The 19,134-nt window shown below is 44.0% G+C and overlaps 2 protein-coding genes across 2 annotated transcripts; one reads left to right on the top strand and one right to left on the bottom strand.

The window, feature by feature from the left end:
- Positions 1-1,412: 1,412 nt before the first annotated feature.
- On the bottom strand, positions 1,413-11,517 carry LOC311130626 (uncharacterized protein). Its single transcript, XM_084163414.1, has 12 exons — positions 11,417-11,517; positions 9,125-9,240; positions 8,832-8,967; positions 8,150-8,381; positions 7,715-8,058; positions 7,453-7,569; positions 7,154-7,268; positions 6,774-6,883; positions 5,007-5,143; positions 2,948-4,668; positions 2,732-2,842; positions 1,413-2,488 (listed from the first exon to the last, which is right to left on the bottom strand). Exons 2-12 carry the CDS (start codon positions 9,196-9,198, stop codon positions 1,821-1,823), a joined length of 3,765 nt encoding a protein of 1,254 aa, XP_084019540.1. The 5' UTR covers positions 9,199-9,240; positions 11,417-11,517; the 3' UTR covers positions 1,413-1,820.
- A 6-nt stretch (positions 11,518-11,523) lies between these two features.
- LOC311130627 (group XIIB secretory phospholipase A2-like protein) lies at positions 11,524-15,419 on the top strand. The gene is made up of 4 exons (XM_084163415.1): positions 11,524-11,869; positions 12,813-12,901; positions 13,634-13,799; positions 14,157-15,419. The coding sequence occupies exons 1-4, from the start codon at positions 11,614-11,616 to the stop codon at positions 14,273-14,275; spliced, it is 630 nt and encodes a 209-aa protein (XP_084019541.1). The 5' UTR covers positions 11,524-11,613; the 3' UTR covers positions 14,276-15,419.
- The last annotated feature ends 3,715 nt before the right edge of the window (positions 15,420-19,134 follow it).

The following is a 19,134-nucleotide window of genomic DNA, read 5'->3' as shown; positions in this document are numbered from 1 at the left end:
AGTGCAAAAACTTAACCATGAGGTCGAAGGAATTGTCCAAAGAGGTCCGAGACAGGATTGCAGAAGGACAACCATCTCTGCAGCACTCCACCAATCAGGCCTTTATGGTAGAGGCCAGACTGAAGCCACTCCTCAGTAAAAGGCACATGACAGCCAGCTTGGAATTTGCCAAAAGGCACCTAAAGACTCTCAGAACATGAGAAACAAGATTCTCTGGTCTGACGAAACCAAGATTGAACTCTTTGCCCTGAATGCCAAGCATCCCTTCTAGAGGAAACCTGGAACCATTCCTACGGTGAAGCATGGTGGTGGCAGCATCATGCTGTGGGGATGTTTTTCAGCTGCAGGGACTGGGAGACTAGTCAGGATCGAGGCAAAGATGAACGGAGCAAAGTACAGCGAGATCCTTGATGAAAACCTGCTCCAGAGCGCTCAGGACCTCAGACTGGGGGCAAAGGTTCACCTTCCAAACGGACAACGACCCTAAGCATACAGCCAAGACAGCGCAGGAGTGGCTTCGGGACAAGTCTCTGAATGTCCTTGAGTGGCCCAGCCAGAGCCTGGACATGAACCCGATCGAACATCTCTGGAGAGACCTGAAAATAGCTGTGCAGCAACACTCCCCATCCAACCTGAGAGAGGTTGAGAGGATCTGCAGAGAAGAATGGGAGAAACTCCCCATATACAGGTGTGCCAAGCTTGTAGCGTCATACCCAAGAAGATTCGAGGCTGTAATCGCTGCCAAAGGTGTTTCAACAAAGTACTGAGTAAAGGGTCTGAATACTTATGTAAATGTCATATTTCCATTTTAGCAACATTTTCTAAAATCCTATTTTTGCTTTGTCATTATGGGGTAGTGTGCAGATTGGGGAGGAAAAAACAATTATCAATTTTAGAATAAGGCTGTAATCTAACAAAATGTGGAAAAAGTCAAGGGGTCTGAATACTTTCCGAAGGCACTAACATTCAGTATAAAAAATATGCAGCAGTAGAGTAAATTAGAAAGGGTTGGCAAATACTTTTTCACAGCACTGTACCTTACTATAAGGAGGGAGAAGCACTACATGCACATAGAGCAGAACTGGTGCGGCATTAGTTTAAATAATTACATTTTCCACATGGTAATCAGAATCAGTTGAGTGTAATAACTAATTGTTCACTCAAATAAGAGGAAATGTAGAAGACAGGAGTGGAGGAAGAGGGCAACGGTTAATTGTTACTAGTTAACTGACTAAGTGTTCCAAAAGGTTACTTTCTGCTTGAATAAAATGTATGAAATAAAACGTAATTAGTTTTTTTAACCTTAATGTACATGATTGATGATTTATTACGTAAAGAAACATCAACATTTGTGAGCTGTATGCCTCATCTGGTAGAGCACGGCGCTTGTAACGCCAAGGTAGTGGGTTCGATCCCCGGGACCACCCATACACAAAAAAATGTATGCACGCACGACTGTAAGTCGCTTTGGATAAAAGCGTCTGCTAAATGGCATATTATTATTATTATTATTATTATAAAATCCCTAAAACAATTCACACGAGACAGACTAGGCTGACTATTCATCAGTAACATTAGCTGATACTAAGTAATGATATCAATATGAGTAACACTGTTTATCAAATGGAGTTAAGGAGGGTTTTGTGTGTGAGCGCGCAATGGTTTCCTCCATTTTATACAATCATTTTGCAATGAATTGCTTTTCTGATCTGTTAGCGGGAAAATACACTAGAGCAAAAGCATTCATATGAAGGCTAAGTGTTTGTGTAAGTCTTTGGGTACGTAGTCCATTGACAATATGAGCCATAGTCCAAATGCAGTTACTGTCCGAAGGGAGATGATGTGGGGTCAAAAGTCTTAAAAAGGTCTTTCAGTGTTTTTTTGTCACGTAAGTTCCCACTTTTGCTCCTCATTTGTCCAGACAGTCGCTTTGGTTGTACATCAGTGTGAGGTGGAGTCATCCGTACCATCGCTTGGATTGGTAGGTTGTGAACGCCGGGGGTATCCACCTGGACCGGACTCCTACCTGAATTCCTGGAGGGAATGAGATGCTCTCCTGCAGCCTCCTGGGAGTTGGAGTCCTGTGGGGAAAGCTGTGGCCTGAGTCCTGCAGGGCTGGAGAGTCCAACAGCAGGACCTGATGTTCTTTCAGTAGAGGGGGAGGCCAGAGGGACAGACGGCTGGTGATTGAGCGAGAGGGAGATGGGAGGAAGAGGGGCAAGGTCTTCAAGGGACCACACCACATCCTGGGCCAAGGTGGACCGTGGCAGGGTGATGTCCACCTGGTGATGGTGGTGAGGGTCACCGAGTGTCACGTAAGGTACTAACGGTTCTAATGGATTTACCAACAGCTCATCTCTCAGATCGCACTCCTCCGGCTCACTCTCCATCTCATCAACCTCCTCCTCCACTTCCTGGCTCCGCTGTCCTGTAGAAGTAGATCCTCTGGTGATTTGGTCCTCATCACTGGAACACAGGACATCGCCTCCTGAAATGGGTCACAACAGGTCTGACACACTTCCAGCGGTAATGGACACAATCCTGAATATATTTTGATACACACTAAGAGCACCCCCCCCCCCCCCAAAAAAAAAACAACAACAACAGTTTAGCCAGAAGTAGGTGAGAGGAAATAAGTATAAAACATGTTGATGCAACACCAAGCACACCACAATGCATTTATGCTCCAAAAAAGACAAATGCACTACTTCTAGCATGTGTCTGACAGTACCTGGATCTTTGCAGCCGTTACTGCTCACCTGCTCCCCCTCCTGGCGGCATGGGCTCAGGCGTAGGAAGAGGGTCCTCAGAACAGAATTGGTTGTGGTTGGCTCTGGAGGCACTGCATTAATTCAAGGAGGGTACGAAGTGGTGATGAAATACAGCAAGATGCATTTCACACAAAGAGACAATTAAAGTATTGTTATTGAGTAAAGCAGGCCCTTACCAGTGAGTGGTGTTGGGTCTGGAACCTCATGTTCAGGCTCGACTATGCAGGGATACGGCCGGGTCTGTGTTGGAGGGTCAGGGAGGGTTGTCTGGCTGATGGGCCCTGCAAAGAGGCTGCGAATGGGTTTTCCCAATTGCGTCTGAGTCTCAAGCACAGCCTCAACTGAATGAGAAGCTGGTCTATTACAGCCAGTGAAATTTCTGGGGGGATCTGGTTGGATCTGTGTTGGATGGCCGGAAGTGGAGGTCTGTGTGAGGGGGCCGGCAAAGAGGCTACGGAAGGGTTTTTCCATGGACTTCTGGGACTCCCTGACAGCCTCAACTGAAGATGTCCATCTCTTGCAGACTGGAAGAGGCTCAGAAGACCGAATGGGGTCTGGAGGACCAAATGTAGTGCTGGGGGGATTTGGCCAGGTCTGTCTGGGAGGGTGGTTAGTGGAAGTCTGGCTGATGGGACCTGCGAAGAGGCTACGGAAGGGTTTTCCCATGGGCTTTTTAGAAGCTGGTGCCTTACAACCTGGGGAGTTCAGAGAGTGTGAGGGAGGGTCAGGAGCGGTCTGGCTGATGGTTCCTGCAAAACGTCTGCAGAAGGAGTTTTCCACGGGCTTACAGGACTCAAGCACAGCCGTAACAGAATACGAAGTCGGCCTTTTACAGCCTGCAGGAGGAGCAGAGTCTGAAGGACCCAATGCAGTGCTAGGGGAATCTGGTTGGATCTGTGTGGGAGGTTGGGGAGAGGAGGTCTGGCTGATGGGGCCTGCAAAGAGGCTGCTGAATGATGGTTTCAAAGATTTATGAGACCCAAGCACAGCTGAATAATAAGCCGGCCTCTTATAGACTGAAGGAGGATCAGGGAGCCGAATGGAGTCTGGAGGATTTAATGTAGTGCTAGGAGGATCTAGTTGGGTCTGTATATCAGGGTGGCGAGTGGACTGGGTGATGGGGTCTGCAACGAGGCTGCGGACAGGGTTTTCCACAGGCTTGTGGGACTGATGAACAGCCTTAACTGAATAAGAAGCGGGTCCCTTACAGCCTGGCATGTTTATGGGAAAATTAGTAGACTTCTGTATGGGAGGTTTAGTGGAGGTCTGGCTGATCGGCCCTGCAAAGAGACTGCACAAGGGTTTTTTCACCAGCTTCTGGGCCATAGAGACAGCCTCAACTGAATAAGGAGCCGGCCTCTTATTCATACGAGGATCAGACGACCGAATGGGGTCTGGAGAAACTAACGTATTGCTGGGGGGATCTGATTGGATCTGTGTGGGGGGTGGGAAGGTCTGGGTGATGGATCCTGAAAATTGGTTGCAGAAGGCTTTTTCTACAGGCTTCTGGAATCCAAGCACAGCTTCGACTGAATAAGGTACATTTATCTTGCCACATGTAGAGTTTAGGGGTGAATCAGGGGGGCAGATAGAGTCTGGAGGAACCAATGTAGTTGCAGGGGGGTCTGGTTTGGTCTGTGAGGTCTGGCTGATAGAGGATGCAAAGAAGCTGCAGATGGGTTTTTCCAGGGGCCTATGGGACCCAAGCACAGCCTCAACTGAATAAGAAACCGGTTCCTTAAAGCCAGGAGAGCTTGGGGGAGGATCAGGAGACTGAATGGCGTTCGCACGACGGGCAATGTCCTTCTCCACGACCTCAGCTGACACATTCTGACATATCGGGGAACTTTCCTCAGCATGTGGCTCAGAGGGGCATGAGCTGTTGTAAAAGTTTGGCCTGAAATACAGACAAAAATGTAGTCAATAAAACACTAGTGAATAACTTATTTACTATCAACAGTGTAAAATGTAAAGCTCAACCACATATATACACTACTATTCTACTACAGCACTGTGGTGTGTGGGCTTCCATTACTATCCTTGTGGGTACCGGAAATCCCCAAAAGTTGTAAAACAAGGAAAATTCTCCTTCGTGGGGACATTTCTCAGGTTCCCATGAGGACTAAGGCTATTATAAGCTTAGGGGTTAGGGAAAATGTGAATGGAAATACATTTTAGGTCCCCACAAGGATAGAAAAAGAAACGTGTGTGTGCATGTGCACTCGCGTTCTTAACCTTAGTGGATTCAGGAATATGTCAATGACAGGCTTTGTCTCAGCTGTCGCTGACTCCTTTGTGGCCACTGGCTCCTCCATGCTGATTGGCTCGTTCTTTTTCGCCAGTTCCTCAATGTCCTTGTCCCTCTTCAATGCCTGCATAGGAGAAATAAGCCCTAGTTTGTAGATAACAGGGAGCAACAATATGTCAGTCTAAGGGCAGGAGTGTGATCTCAGGGTGGACATACAGTGAGGGAAAAAGTATTTGATCCCCTGCTGATTTTGTACGTTTGCCCACTGACAAAGAAATGATCAGTCTATAATTTTAATGGTAGGTTTATTTAAACAGTGAGAGACAGAAAAACAACAACAAAATCCAGAAAAACGCATGTCAAAAATGTTATAAATTGATTTGTATTTTAAATTTGGGAAATAAGTATTTGACCCCCTCTCAATCAGAAAGATTTCTGGCTCCCAGGTGTCTTTTATACAGGTAACGAGCTGAGATTAGGAGCACACTCTTAAAGGGAGTGCTCCTAATCTCAGTTTGTTACCTGTTTAAAAGACACCTGTCCACAGAAGCAATCAATTAATCAGATTCCAAACTCTCCACCATGGCCAAGACCAAAGAGCTCTCCAAGGATGTCAGGGACAAGATTGTAGACCTACACAAGGCTGGAATGGGCTACAAGACCATCGCCAAGCAGCTTGGTGAGAAGGTGACAACAGTTGGTGCGATTATTCGCAAATGGAAGAAACACAAAAGAACTGTCAATCTCCCTCGGCTTGGGGCTCCATGCAAGATCTCACCTCGTGGAGTTGCAATGATCATGAGAACGGTGAGGAATCAGCCCAGAACTACACGGGAGGATCTTGTCAATGATCTCAAGGCAGCTGGGACCATAGTCACCAAGAAAACATTTGGTAACACACTACGCCGTGAAGGACTGAAATCCTGCAGCGCCCGCAAGGTCCCCCCCTGCTCAAGAAAGCACATATACACAGGCCCGTCTGATGTTTGCCAATGAACATCTGAATGATTCAGAGGAGAACTGGGTGAAAGTGTTGTGGTCAGATGAGACCAAAATTGAGCTCTTTGGCATCAACTCAACCATGTTTGGAAGAGGAGGAATGCTGCCTATGACCCCAACACCATCCCCACCGTCAAACATGGAGGTGGAAACATTATGCTTTGGGGGTGTTTTTCTGCTAAGGGGACAGGACAACTTCACCGCATCAAAGGGACGATGGGCGGGGCCATGTACCGTCAAATCTTGGGTGAGAACCTCCTTCCCTCAGCCAGGACATTGAAAATGGGTCGTGGATGGGTATTCCAGCATGACAATGACCCAAAACACACGGCCAAGGCAACAAAGGAGTGCCTCAAGAAGAAGCACATTAAGGTCCTGGAGTGGCCTAGCCAGTCTCCAGACCATAATCCCATAGAAAATCTGTGGAGGGAGCTGAAGGTTCGAGTTGCCAAACGTCAGCCTCGAAACCTTAATGACTTGGAGAAGATCTGCAAAGAGGAGTGGGACAAAATCCCTCCTGAGATGTGTGCAAACCTAGTGGCCAACTACAAGAAACGTCTGACCTCTGTGATTGCCAACAAGGGTTTTGCCACCAGGGGTCAAATACTTATTTCCCTCATTAAAATGCAAATCAATTTATAACATTTTTGACATGCGTTTTTCTGGATTTTCTCACTGTTCAAATAAACCTACCATTAAAATTATAGACTGATCATGTCTTTGTCATACTTTTTTCCCTCACTGTAGTTACTGACCGCCTCCAGTAGCTGTTTGGTGAGCTCAGTCAGGGGTTCATGGGAAAACCTGCACTGGTCTCCTTGGTAGCACTTCCCGTGGGTATGGAAGAACTTACAGGGGAAACTCTGTGGGTACTTGGTCAAGGAGAGAAAGCTAAAATGTCTGCATCTACCCCTACGGCAGCCATTTTGTTGTTAAGGTACTGTTCGCTATGGGTCGTTAAGGTATTATTTTGCGATCAAATTCTAATTTTTTCACAAAATATAGCAAGAGGGAGAAATAAAATTACACAAGGATACAGTATAAAAACATAACCAGAGTACAGTCATTTCCCACTCACCCACCATGTGGCAACCACTACATAAGGGACATTTAGAATAAGCTGAGAAAAGGATATTGTGCATGTATATGCAGCTCTGTCCTTTCGAACAGGATCCCTGGACGTAGAATTTACACACTTCGTTGATAGAGTAGTTGACGTCCAGAGCATGTTCTAGCTGGCAGTCATCACCCTGCAAAACACACAGAAAATAAGTTGTTGGGGTCTCTATACAGATGGGTCATGCCACTGACAGTATATACTGTAAAAGATATCAACATACCTGACTATCATTTGAATATATTGGGTTTAGGTTCAATGACAAGGGCCCATTAATATTGTTACAATTTCTAATAATAAAATATATAGAAACTTGCCTTGATGCACTTTCCCCTGAGGAAATGTCGACAGATTAACCTTCCATCAATCTCCAAAGCATTCTGGTCTTTGAATTCCTTTGTCATGTTCTTTTTCCCCTTTCCAGTCAAAGTTTCCTGGAAGAGGTTGGAATCAGCTGTTAAAATGTACATAAGACTGAAATCACTGGCTTGGGTTACTTAGCTGTAACCGAGCACATCGTAAAGCTACAAATGAAATTTCTATGGATATTGACAAGGAAGTTTGCATGATATAATTTACTAGTGTTAAACGTCCATCTGGGAAATGTCGTCCACCTCTACGTGACTGGTCAGTGCCTCGCTTTGACCAATCGCCCCTCTTGTCACAGCCCGGGCCTCTATTGTTCCACTCTCCACCCCTGTTGGAACCACCTCCACCCCTGTTGGAACCACCTCCACCCCTGTTGGAGAAGTCTCTGGGCTGGTTAGTGCCGCGTCCACCCATTCCGATAAAATCCCCACCCCTCCTGGCAGAGTTTTCCCCTCTGCCTCTGGCCTGGTTGTCAAGTCTCTGCTGCTGAGGCTCCCATTGCTTCCGTCCTTTCTTCCTGTTTATACCTTGAACATCCTTGTTCTGATCAGGATCTGTGGAAAAAGTTAAATTAAAATCCTACACACCTTTTAAAGTCTGAATGCATTGCTAATAGTAAAGGGTTAATGATCCATAAAAACCCACCCTTGGCTTCTCCGGGCCTCATGTTCTTCCTACCCGACTTCTCTGTATTGTGTCCTGGGTGTTCACCTTCCTTGTTATGGCTGTAGAAGTCCAGTTCTCTACTGAAGTCAAGGCTTGGTTGCTCGTAATCACACTTCACCATGTTGTAGTCTCGGGCCACAGAGTCAAAATCTTTATAAGATTGTGGTGGGCCTTTATGAATCGTACTTTTCTTGGCCTGGCCAGACTGCTCCTGCAGAAAAAACACGAAAGGGTAACGTTATAACCTCAAATCACAAGGAAAGGGGCAATACCAAATCGTAACAGTTTGCGGCCTGTTTCTATACGAACATTATAATCTACAGCAGGGCTCGCCAACCCCGTTCCTGGAGCGCTATCACCCCAACCCTAATCTAGCGCACCTCATTCTAATAATTAGCTGGTTGATAAACTGAATCAGGTTAGTTACAACTGGGATTGGAGCGAAAACCTATCGGAGGGCAGCTCTCCAGGAACAGGGTTGGAGAGGCCTGATCTACAGGTATGTGGTGTGTAATTAGCCTAGTAGTGTAAAGCACTGCACAAAACACAATTACAGGCCTATGTTAGTTAGGCTTACGTCAATGTTTAGTAAAAAACTTTAAAAAACTTCTCCATTCTGAATTGGCCTATTCAGCATCTGTTTAGTACATGACAAGTTCACCTGTTGGTCCCCTTTTTTTCTCTTCCTGGGGCCACTCTGCTGACCCCTTTGCAATGGCCTCTTTCTGGACTGGGCATCCCTTTCGTTCTCCTTCTCCATTTTAACTGGTTCCAGTTGCCTTTCATCCCTTTGAAATCTGAGAAATTGTAGAATCAATAAATTCTCACAGTTGGCTATGTACTCCAATTCAAAGCTGAAACACTTGACTAAGTTATTTAACGTTAGCCAAGTTACATGAATTCAGCATAGTAGAAAAGAGAGTAGAAATAATTACTATTTGTATTATAGCTAACCTCTCTCTCGACTCACAAGGCGTCGTGTCAAATTCTTTGTTTGGAAGACTTGAAAAAAGGCTGGTGAATGCCATGTTGCTGACATACAATGTTGAGTAGGGTAGACCTACTCCTCTCTCCTCAAAATAGAAATGAGAGGTTATTAATTCATGACCACTACAACATGTGTCTAGGTCATAGCTATATACAGCAAAAAGCTAGCTAATGTAGTGTGTTGCTACTAATCGTGCTGCTGCTCACTACAGACAACATTGCAAGTGCGTGTTGGCTCGCGCACTTCACTTGCAAACGTTTCGTCTTGTTAGATGAGCGAGCAGCACTAATACGTTTTATATGTTTCCATAATAAGCACACCCAAATATATAATTTCGATAACGAAGCCAGTGCTCTCACCAAACAAACAGCTCACTAGAGAACGGCATGACGTTTTCCTTGCTTACTTCCGAGCACGTGTGCACTACGTCGCCGCCTATTTGTCAACTGCGTTCCTTCATAAATTTAGCATTTTGAAACGTTTTGTGTCTGTCGCTGGCTACGTCAAAAGGATACGTTCAGTTGATTAAACGTTTTGCTACGGTTTGAAACAGTAACGGTAGTACTAATCGAAGGGCAGTGGCGGCTCCTGAAAAAATTCTCAGGGGGGGCAATTTTTCTGATGATTTAGGTGACCTACACACATTTAAAAAAAGATATGTCCACCAACAACATGAAGACAGGGGCAGCATATAAGTCAATACCAGAAGCATTTATTGACTGATCTCAAAAGTGTTGGCTTACAAAAGCAAAATAAGTTATCACAGTAAAAATAATCAAGGGTGTTCTTTCACATTCCTCAACACTGCATAAACAATATGCATTTCCATAAAACACCTCATCTAATTGTGCCACAAAGTTGACAAGTCCAAGAAAAATGCCAGGGTTGGTGGAGCCCTCAGTTTCATCTTTGCCTCGCAAAGCTAACTCAAACACTCCGCAAAACTTCACACACTGGATTAGCCGGCTGAGGATGTGGCGGTTCTTGCTAACCTCATCGTTGTGGCGGCGGACAGCTAGCCTGTATCCCTCATCCAGTTGAGTGGCAATGTTCACTCTCCCCAAAGCAGACAATCTCAAACAGCTATCCATGTGGGTCTTTGACAGCTCATGTTTCTTAATCTTTTCTGAAAGATGGTGCATGTCCGTTACACCAGTCGCTGTCCAAGCGGTGCTGTCTGCCGTGCTGCCTTCAGGGTGAAAGAGTAAGCAGGGGTAGCAGAAGACTGCATTAGCTACATCACAGCCTGCTAGCCAGGTTTTTCGTTCGTACCAATTTTTGGAAAATCCTCGGGTGTAGGACTTTCCCCCTTTAGTAGAAACCTGTTGAATTATTAAATTTGGTCTGGGAGGTCCTAATTGTTTCGTTGCCAATTTATCTTGATTTGTTCGCCGACAAAAAGGAACTTCTTTCAAAGAGACAATCGAGTTGCACTGAACGCTAGCCATCTTGACAGTAGTACGTGAATTGATTGACGCTGCTACCCGCTCTTTTCTTAGTTACGTTCATGGTTATGTTACGTATGACGAAAGCGCGTAAGTGCAAGCCCTCCCGGAACCCATAGAGATTGTATTGAAAGCTCTGATATTTGAAAAAAATAGATTTTACATGAGAGTCTATGAGAGACTTCTGGGGCGATTTTCAACCTGACTGAAATCGCCCCAAAAGGGGCGGGGCCATTTGAAGCACGACTTTAGCCTGATTGGACATTTAGTGGCAGATCAGACGTCTAGATTAGAACACTGATAACTACTGTTGCCGTGATATAATTGATTAGAAAAAAAATCCCTTCCTTTTCCCGTTTGGCAGTGCGTCGCCCATATCGCCCTAATGAACACACCGCCCCTGTCGAAGGGCACTAGTAAATTTACACTAGTAAATGTTGAAAGATCATTTATCAGTAGAATTCATGACACCATTAGGTCTCTGGGCCAAGCTTTACCAATATTATCTTTGAATTTGTTCAATAAGTCATGTCTAGTAATGCAATGCATTGATAATTTTTCAAATCATCATTTGTAAGAAAATTGAATAGTCAACAAATGTGAAGTACAATTAGTTACTTGACTGTTTCATGCCATAATCATCAGTCTACTGATATAGTCAAAATTGGTGACAGAACATCAGTCTTTATAGGAGCATAGTCAAAACATCGAAACCAATATGATTACAACGAAACACATTATCATTACTAACAGACAAATATAGCACACCTTGGGCACCTTTAAAACATAAATACAATCTAGATAGGCACTGACCTTCGTTCCTCCACAGTGGAGGCTGTCCCGGTATCTAGCTCAAAGTCCAGGTCAGGGTGCCGGTTGACGCGACAGAGTGAGTTGTCTCTTTCTCTCTCTCTCTGTGTGTGTTTGTGATTCTCTCATTCCCCCAGCTGAACTCTGTGGATCGTCAACGCTGTGTCCCTAGCTGCCCCTCTGCTTCTCTGAACCTCAATATGACACACTGGGCCTCACTTGCCCTCCTTCTGGTTTTGGGCCTCTCCATCCAGGGGACCCTCTCCCAGGATGCTGAGGAACCTGCACCAGTGGACCCAAGCCAGGCCCCTGTCGACCCCTCCCAGGCAGAGGATGAGGACGAGTGGGGACTGAACTCCGTTAGGGGAAGCTTCGAAGCCGTCAATGGATACTTTGATTCCATGCTGGAGCTTATGGGCGGACGCGATGGAGTGTGCCAGTACCGCTGTCGATATGGTAAGAACATGACCAACTCCTCTGGCTAGCCTATCATACATGTATCATATGCGTGGCATGCCAACGATAGTCAGAGGAGTTAGCTAAACAAGCCCATCTAGATATAGACCAGGCTAGTGATTAGTTAGCCAAGATATTCTGTTTTGTACAGACCGCTTCAATGTGATCCTATAGTTCAAATTGTGTAAAGATTATCCGGCAGGTAGATCTATTATGATTAGGGAGATGGTACACAATGGAGGTACACATGGACATTAAGATTTTCTGAAGTCTTAACACATCGTCATGTTAAAGCCATTCAAACTCTTTAATGCAAGAACACCATATAACTGATTAGGGAAAGCTTACACCTGGAATTCCTTTGACATTACTAATAACCTTTATCACCTCACATCTGATAATGCACCTCAGTCACTGGACTATGAGCAAGGGAGAGATAGCTGGCAGAGGTGTCATGAGGTAAAGTGTGAAAAACTCAGCGATTCACAGCTAGGCTGTAGCCTTCACCAATGATATCGCATGTCCATGGACTTTACCTGTATTGACATTGGATCCTGTTTTGGTTACCACCATTGATGAACTGATAATCTTTCCCAACAACGTCTGACGGACATCCAACCTCCCACTGGGCACACACTGGTTGAATCAACTTTGTTTCCACATAATTTCAATGAAATTACGTTGAACCAATGTGGATTAGACTTTGAATTGACATCTGTGCCCAGTGGGCTCCCTTCGCTGGGTTAGTCAATCAAGTGTGGATGGCGATCAAGGTTGGGTTCAGTTCCATTTCAAGTAAATTCAGTCCATTTATGAAATAAACAGAAATTCCAGTTCCTTTTTTCCTCATTGGATTAAAAAAAACATAAAAGTGGAATTAAAATATTCCAAATACTTGAATTGAAGGGAACTGATGTTGTCTCTAACATTCTTTCTACCTCAGGTAAAGCTGCTATTCCTCGCCCTGACTACCAGATGCCAGAGCCCAATGGATGCAGCTCCTACTTCCTAGGTCTTCCGGTACCCAATAGTGTATGCATATGTGGATGATTGGAAACACACACATCAATGCTCAGTGAAACATTTCCACAATGAAGTATTTTTCTAGAATGCAAATCAAAATAGTACATTGGTCATACAACTCCAATAATATACAGATTGAAGTGTACACATACACTGAGTGTATAAAACATTAGGAACACATGCTCCTTCCATGACAGACTGACCAGGTGAATCCATGTGAAAGCTATGATCCCTTATTGATGTCACTTGTTAAATCCACTTCAATCAGTGTAAATGAAGGGGAGGAGACAGGTTAAAGAAGGATTTTTAAGCCTTGAGACAATTGAGATATGGATTGTGTATGTGTGCCATTCAGAGGGTGAATGGGCAAGACAAAATATTTAAGTGCCTTTGAATGGGCTATGGTAGTAGGTGTCTGGCACACAGGTTTGAGTATGTCAAGAACTGCAATGCTGCCGTGTTTTTAAACGCTCAACAGTTTCATGTGTGTATCAAGAATAGTCCACCACCCAAACGACATCCAGAGAACTTGAGCATTGGAGTCAACATGGGCCAGCATCACTGTGGAACGCTTTCGACACCTTGTAGAGTCCTTGCCTGACAAATGGAGACTGTTCTGAGGGCACAAGAAGGTGCAACTCAATATTAGGAAGGTGTTCCTAATGTTTTGTACACTCAGTGTATAACACCATCATAGCGCACACACACACATACTCACCACCCTTGTCCTGTTCCATCAAGGTTGACCTGGGTATCCCAGCCATGACTAAGTGCTGCAACCAGCTGGACATATGTTACGACACCTGCGGCTCCAACAAGTACCGCTGCGACTCCAAGTTCCGCTGGTGTCTCCACAGCATCTGCTCTGACCTTAAGAAGAGCCTGGGCTTCATGTCAAAGGTCGAAGGTCAGTCAACCTGATGCAGTGTACATGGAAAGTTCCACAGTCTGAAAAGTGTAGAAGCCGTCAAGCCCTTGATTCCTCTGTTCCTCAACTCCCTCTCAAAGTCCATTGCAGGAGGCTCCAACGTCCCTCCCCTCAAACCTCCTTCTCCAATGAACTTTGAGGGGGGGGGGGGCAAGGAATTAAGGAGAAATCAAAGATTTGACAGCTTGTATACTTTTCATACAGAGCCACAGATTACACCTACAGCCCTATACCTGAACTTCATTGCACATTCATCAGGCCTATTGATATTTTGTTCAAGATGTTTAAATAGGCCAGTAATTAACTCTCATCCCCATGTCCCTCTTTACCTTCTAGCCTGTGAGACGGTAGCAGACACCCTGTTCAACACAGTCTGGACTCTGGGCTGCAGGCCCTACATGAACAGCCAGAGAGGAGCCTGCCTCTGTGAAGGAGAGGAGAGGGATGAGCTTTAAATTAGGGTTATAGACACACACACACTCACATATGCACACAACACACACACACACACACACACACTCACGTATGCATGCACGCACACACACATACAAACAAACACACGCACATAAACACACACACGGCTCTCCTATTCACCAAGTAATATGGGAGGATATTTCACTCCAAATGACTGCTGGAGATGCAACTTGATTAGGGTTTTTTCAAAAGACTCCTATTTTGGTTATTTGTGTAATTTATTTGGAGGTGTGTTGTACTAGGTTTTGTTTAACAGAACAAGTGCTGTATATTTGCAACAACTGTTGGTTTCTTTTTTAAATCTGCAAAAAAAGACATACTACAATACAATCTTGTATTTGTCTTCTTGAGTTGTAGAAAATCTGAAATGACATGTTCCATGCCATGTGCTTCAGACTCTATCTCTTCCTGAAAACAGAGGAACACAGAATACTATGGATAATTTTCTAGTACATATGTTGTAGAATGAAACACCTATATGCCTTAAATGCTTATGGATTAAGAACCAATTAAAGGGTTAAAACAGAGCAGAGACATTTTTTTAGTGCAAATGCTGTGGTTCTAATAATGGATGATTCCCTCTAATTCACTGCAGCTGATCTGGGTATGGCAATGAAGAAGAAAATGTATCGTTGTGGCTGTGTGGAGATAGGAGTAACAATGGAACTGGTGTTATCACTTGTTTGTGCTTATGACCTGATGCACATAGTCACAAGGAAAAACCTGGGAGGGTCCTGGGAGGATGGCTGTGGAGAATGGGTTATGAACATGACATGTTTAAACCATGTTTAAGTATTAATTGATATGTTTTATAATGTGTTATGAAATGATAAAGGTAAAACAGAATGAACATGATTGATATTTTGTACTCCAGATGCATGTCTGGATAGTGAATATAGTCAATACAGAGTGTGATTGTTCTTTAACGTATGTATGTATATACTTTTTTGAGTCACGCCACTAATAAGAGACAGAAGCCCCACTTAGAGAAATGCACGTAGCCTCGTGAGTAACCAACATGTGACACTGAAAGATGTTATTCATTCACATAGAGAGGAGTAACTATGTATGTTGTATAAGCTTGACTATGCATTTGTGTCTGTATAAAAAGAGAGCTTCAAGTCATGGCAAGCAGCTACTCCATGGACCAGCTCAGCTTTTGTTGCTTCATGTAATAAAAGTCTGTCTTGATCCAACAAAAACTCTGGAATAACTTTTTATTGTTAACAAGTATAGTGATAATTATCCACGACAATACACACAAATCTAAAGTTCAAACTATACACTATCTACACAAATATAATGTACATGAATTTACAAAGATGTATTATCTAATATTAAGTTCAAATGTGTTTTATGTCTAGACATAACTTAATTCATGATTAATTTTTAACCCCATTAGGTAGAAATTATACATTACTCCACACTTAGTCCTGAGATACAAAGAAATCTGTTTATTAAGTTAAATATATACAAAGTGAAACAGGACAGGATCTATAGAAATAGAAGCTTGGAATTGAAAATAGTCAGACAGTTTCCTGTCTTTTATAACTAAAACAACCTCTTGGCTCTGCCAATTCCATAATAACATAAAAGCAACCTGAACTTACAGTACACTGAAAAAAACGTCAATATGAAGCCTCAGAGGACATGGCCAGAAGACAACAAATCCTATGGTAGTATTATTATACATGCAACAATTTCTCATTTTTTACCGAGTTAAGAGTTCATATAAGGAAATAAGTCAATTGAAATAAATTCATTAGGCCCTAATCTATGGATTTCATAGATGATCCTGCAGGTGAAGAAGCCGGATGTGGTGGTCGTGGGCTGGAGTTGTTACACGTGGTCTGCGGATGTGAGGCCGGTTGGACGTACTGCCAAATTCTCTAAAACAATGTTGGAGGCAGCTTATGGTAGAGATATTAACATGAAATTATCTGGCAACAGCTCTGGTGGACATTCCTGCAGTCGGCATGCCAACTGCATGCTCCCTCAAAACTTGAGACATCTGTGGCATTGTGTTGTGTGACAAAACTGTACATTTTAAAGTGGCCATTTACTGTCCCCAGCACAAGGTGCACCTATGCTGTTTAATCAGCTTCTTTATATGCCACACCTGTCAGGTGGATGGATAATCTTGGCAAAGGGGAAAAGCTCACTAACAGGGATGTAAACAAATTTGTGCACAAAATTTGAGCGAAATAAGCTTTCTGTGCAAATGGAACATTTCTGGGATTTTCTTTTTCAGCATTTACATGTTGTGTTTATATTTTTATTCAGTGCACAAATCTAGAAATATTCTGGTGGTAGAATGCAATGACATTCCAGGTGGTAGAATGCAATCAGTGGTGGAAAAAGTACCCAATTATCATACTTGAGTAAAGGTAAAGATACCTTAATTGAAAATGACTCAAGTAAAAGTGAAAGTCACCCAGTAAAACACTCCTTGAGTAAAAAGTCTTAAAGTATTTGGTTTTAAATATACTTACAGTGGCTTGCGAAAGTATTACCCCCTTTGGCATTTTTCCTATTTTGTTGCCTTACAACCTGGAATTCAAATGGATTTTTGTGGGGTTTGTATTACATTTACATTTTAGTCATTTAGCAGACGCTCTTATCCAGAGCGACTTACAGTTAGTGAATACATTATTTTTTTTAAATACTGGCCCCCCGTGGGAATCGAACCCACAACCCTGGCGTTGCAAACGCCATGCTCTATCAACTGAGCTACATCCCTGCCGGCCATTCCCTCCCCTACCCTGGACGACGCTGGGCCAATTGTGCGCCGCCCATGAGTCTCCCGGTCGCGGCCGGCTGCGACAGAGCCTGGATTCGAACCAGGATCTCTAGTGGCACAGTTAGCACTGCGATGCAGTGCCTTAGACCACTGCGCCACTCAGGAGACGTATCATTTGTATCATTTGATTTACACAACATGCCTACCACTTTCAAGATGCAAAATGAATTTAATTGTGAAACAAACAAGAAATAAGACCAAAAAAACAGAAAACTTGAGCATGCATAACTATTCACCCCCCCAAAGTCAATACTTTGTAGAGCCACCTTTTGCAGCAATTACAGCTGCAAGTCTCTTGGGGTATGTCTCTATAAGCTTGGCACATCTAGCCACTGGGATTTTCCCATTCTTCAAGACAAAACTGCTCCAGCTCCTTCAAGTTGGATGGGTTCCGCTGGTGTACAGCAATCTTTAAGTCATACCACAGATTCTCAATTGGATTGAGGTCTGGGCATTGACTAGGCCATTCCAATACATTTAAATGTTTCCCCTTAAACCACTTGAGTGTTGCTTTAGCAGTATGCTTAGGGTCATTGTCCTGCTGGAAGGTGAACCTCTGTCCCAGTCTCAAATCTCTGGAAGACAAACAGGTTTCCCTCAAGAATTTCCATGCATTTAGCGCCATCCATCATTCCTTCAATTCTGACCAGTTTCCCAGTCCCTGCCGATGAAAAACATCCCCACAGCATGATGCTGCCACCACCATGCTTCACTGTGGGGATGGTGTTCTCGGGTGATGAGAGGTGTTGGGTTTGCGCCAGACATAGCATTTTCCTTGATGGCCAAAAAGCTCAATTGTAGTCTCATCTGACCAGAGTACCTTCTTCCATATGTTTGGGGAGTCTCAACATGTGTTTGGCGAACACCAAACGTGTTTGCTTATTTCTTTCTTTAAGCAATGGCTTTTTTCTGGCCACCCTTCCGTAAAGCTCAGCTCTGTGGAGTGTATGGCTTAAAGTGGACCTATGGACAGATACTCCAATCTCCGCTGTGGAGCTTTGCAGCTCCTTCAGGGTTATCTTTGGTCTCTTTGTTGCCTCTGATTAATGCCCTCCTTGCCTGGTCCATGAGTTTTGGTGGGCGGCCCTCTCTTGGTAGGTTTGTTGTGGTGCCATATTCTTTCAATTTTTTAATAATGGATTTAATGGTGCTCCGTGGGATGTTCAAAGTTTCTGATATTTTTATATAACCCAACCCTGATCTGTACTTCGCCACAACTTTGTCCTTGACCTGTTTGGAGAGCTCCTTGGTCTTCATGGTGCCGTTTGCTTGGTGGTGCCCCTTGCTTAGTGGTGTTGCAGACTCTGGGGCCTTTCAGAACAGGTGTATATACAGTGGGGGAAAAAAGTATTTAGTCAGCCACCAATTGTGCAAGTTCTCCCACTTAAAAAGATGAGAGAGAACATTTTTCCAGAAAATCACATTGTAGGATTTTTTATGAATTAATTTGCAAATGATGGTGGAAAATAAGTATTTGGTCACCTACAAACAAGCAAGATTTCTGGCTCTCACAGACCTGTAACTTCTTCTTTAAGGGGCTCCTCTGTCCTCCACTCGTTACCTGTATTAATGGCACCTGTTTGAACTTGTTATCAGTATAAAAGACACCTGTCCACAACCTCAAACAGTCACACTCCAAACTCCACTATGGCCAAGACCAAAGAGCTGTCAAAGGACACCAGAAACAAAATTGTAGACCTGTACCAGGCTGGGAAGACTGAATCTGCAATAGGTAAGCAGCTTGGTTTGAAGAAATCAACTGTTGGAGCAATTATTAGGAAATGGAAGACATAAAAGACCACTGATAATCTCCCTCGATCTGGGGCTCCACGCAAGATCTCACCCCGTGGGGTCAAAATGATCACAAGAACGGTGAGCAAAAATCCCAGAACCACACGGGGGGACCTAGTGAATGACCTGCAGAGACCTGGGACCAAAGTAACAAAGCCTACCATCAGTAACACACTACGCCGCCAGGGACTCAAATCCTGCAGTGCCAGACGTGTCCCCCTGCTTAAGCCAGTACATGTCCAGGCCCGT

The sequence above is a fragment of the Coregonus lavaretus genome (assembly GCF_964263955.1).
Source record: "Coregonus lavaretus genome assembly, chromosome: 6".
Taxonomy (NCBI): domain Eukaryota; kingdom Metazoa; phylum Chordata; class Actinopteri; order Salmoniformes; family Salmonidae; genus Coregonus; species Coregonus lavaretus.
The sequence above is the reverse complement of the archived record's forward strand: the minus strand, read 5'-3'. Positions and strand labels throughout refer to the sequence as shown.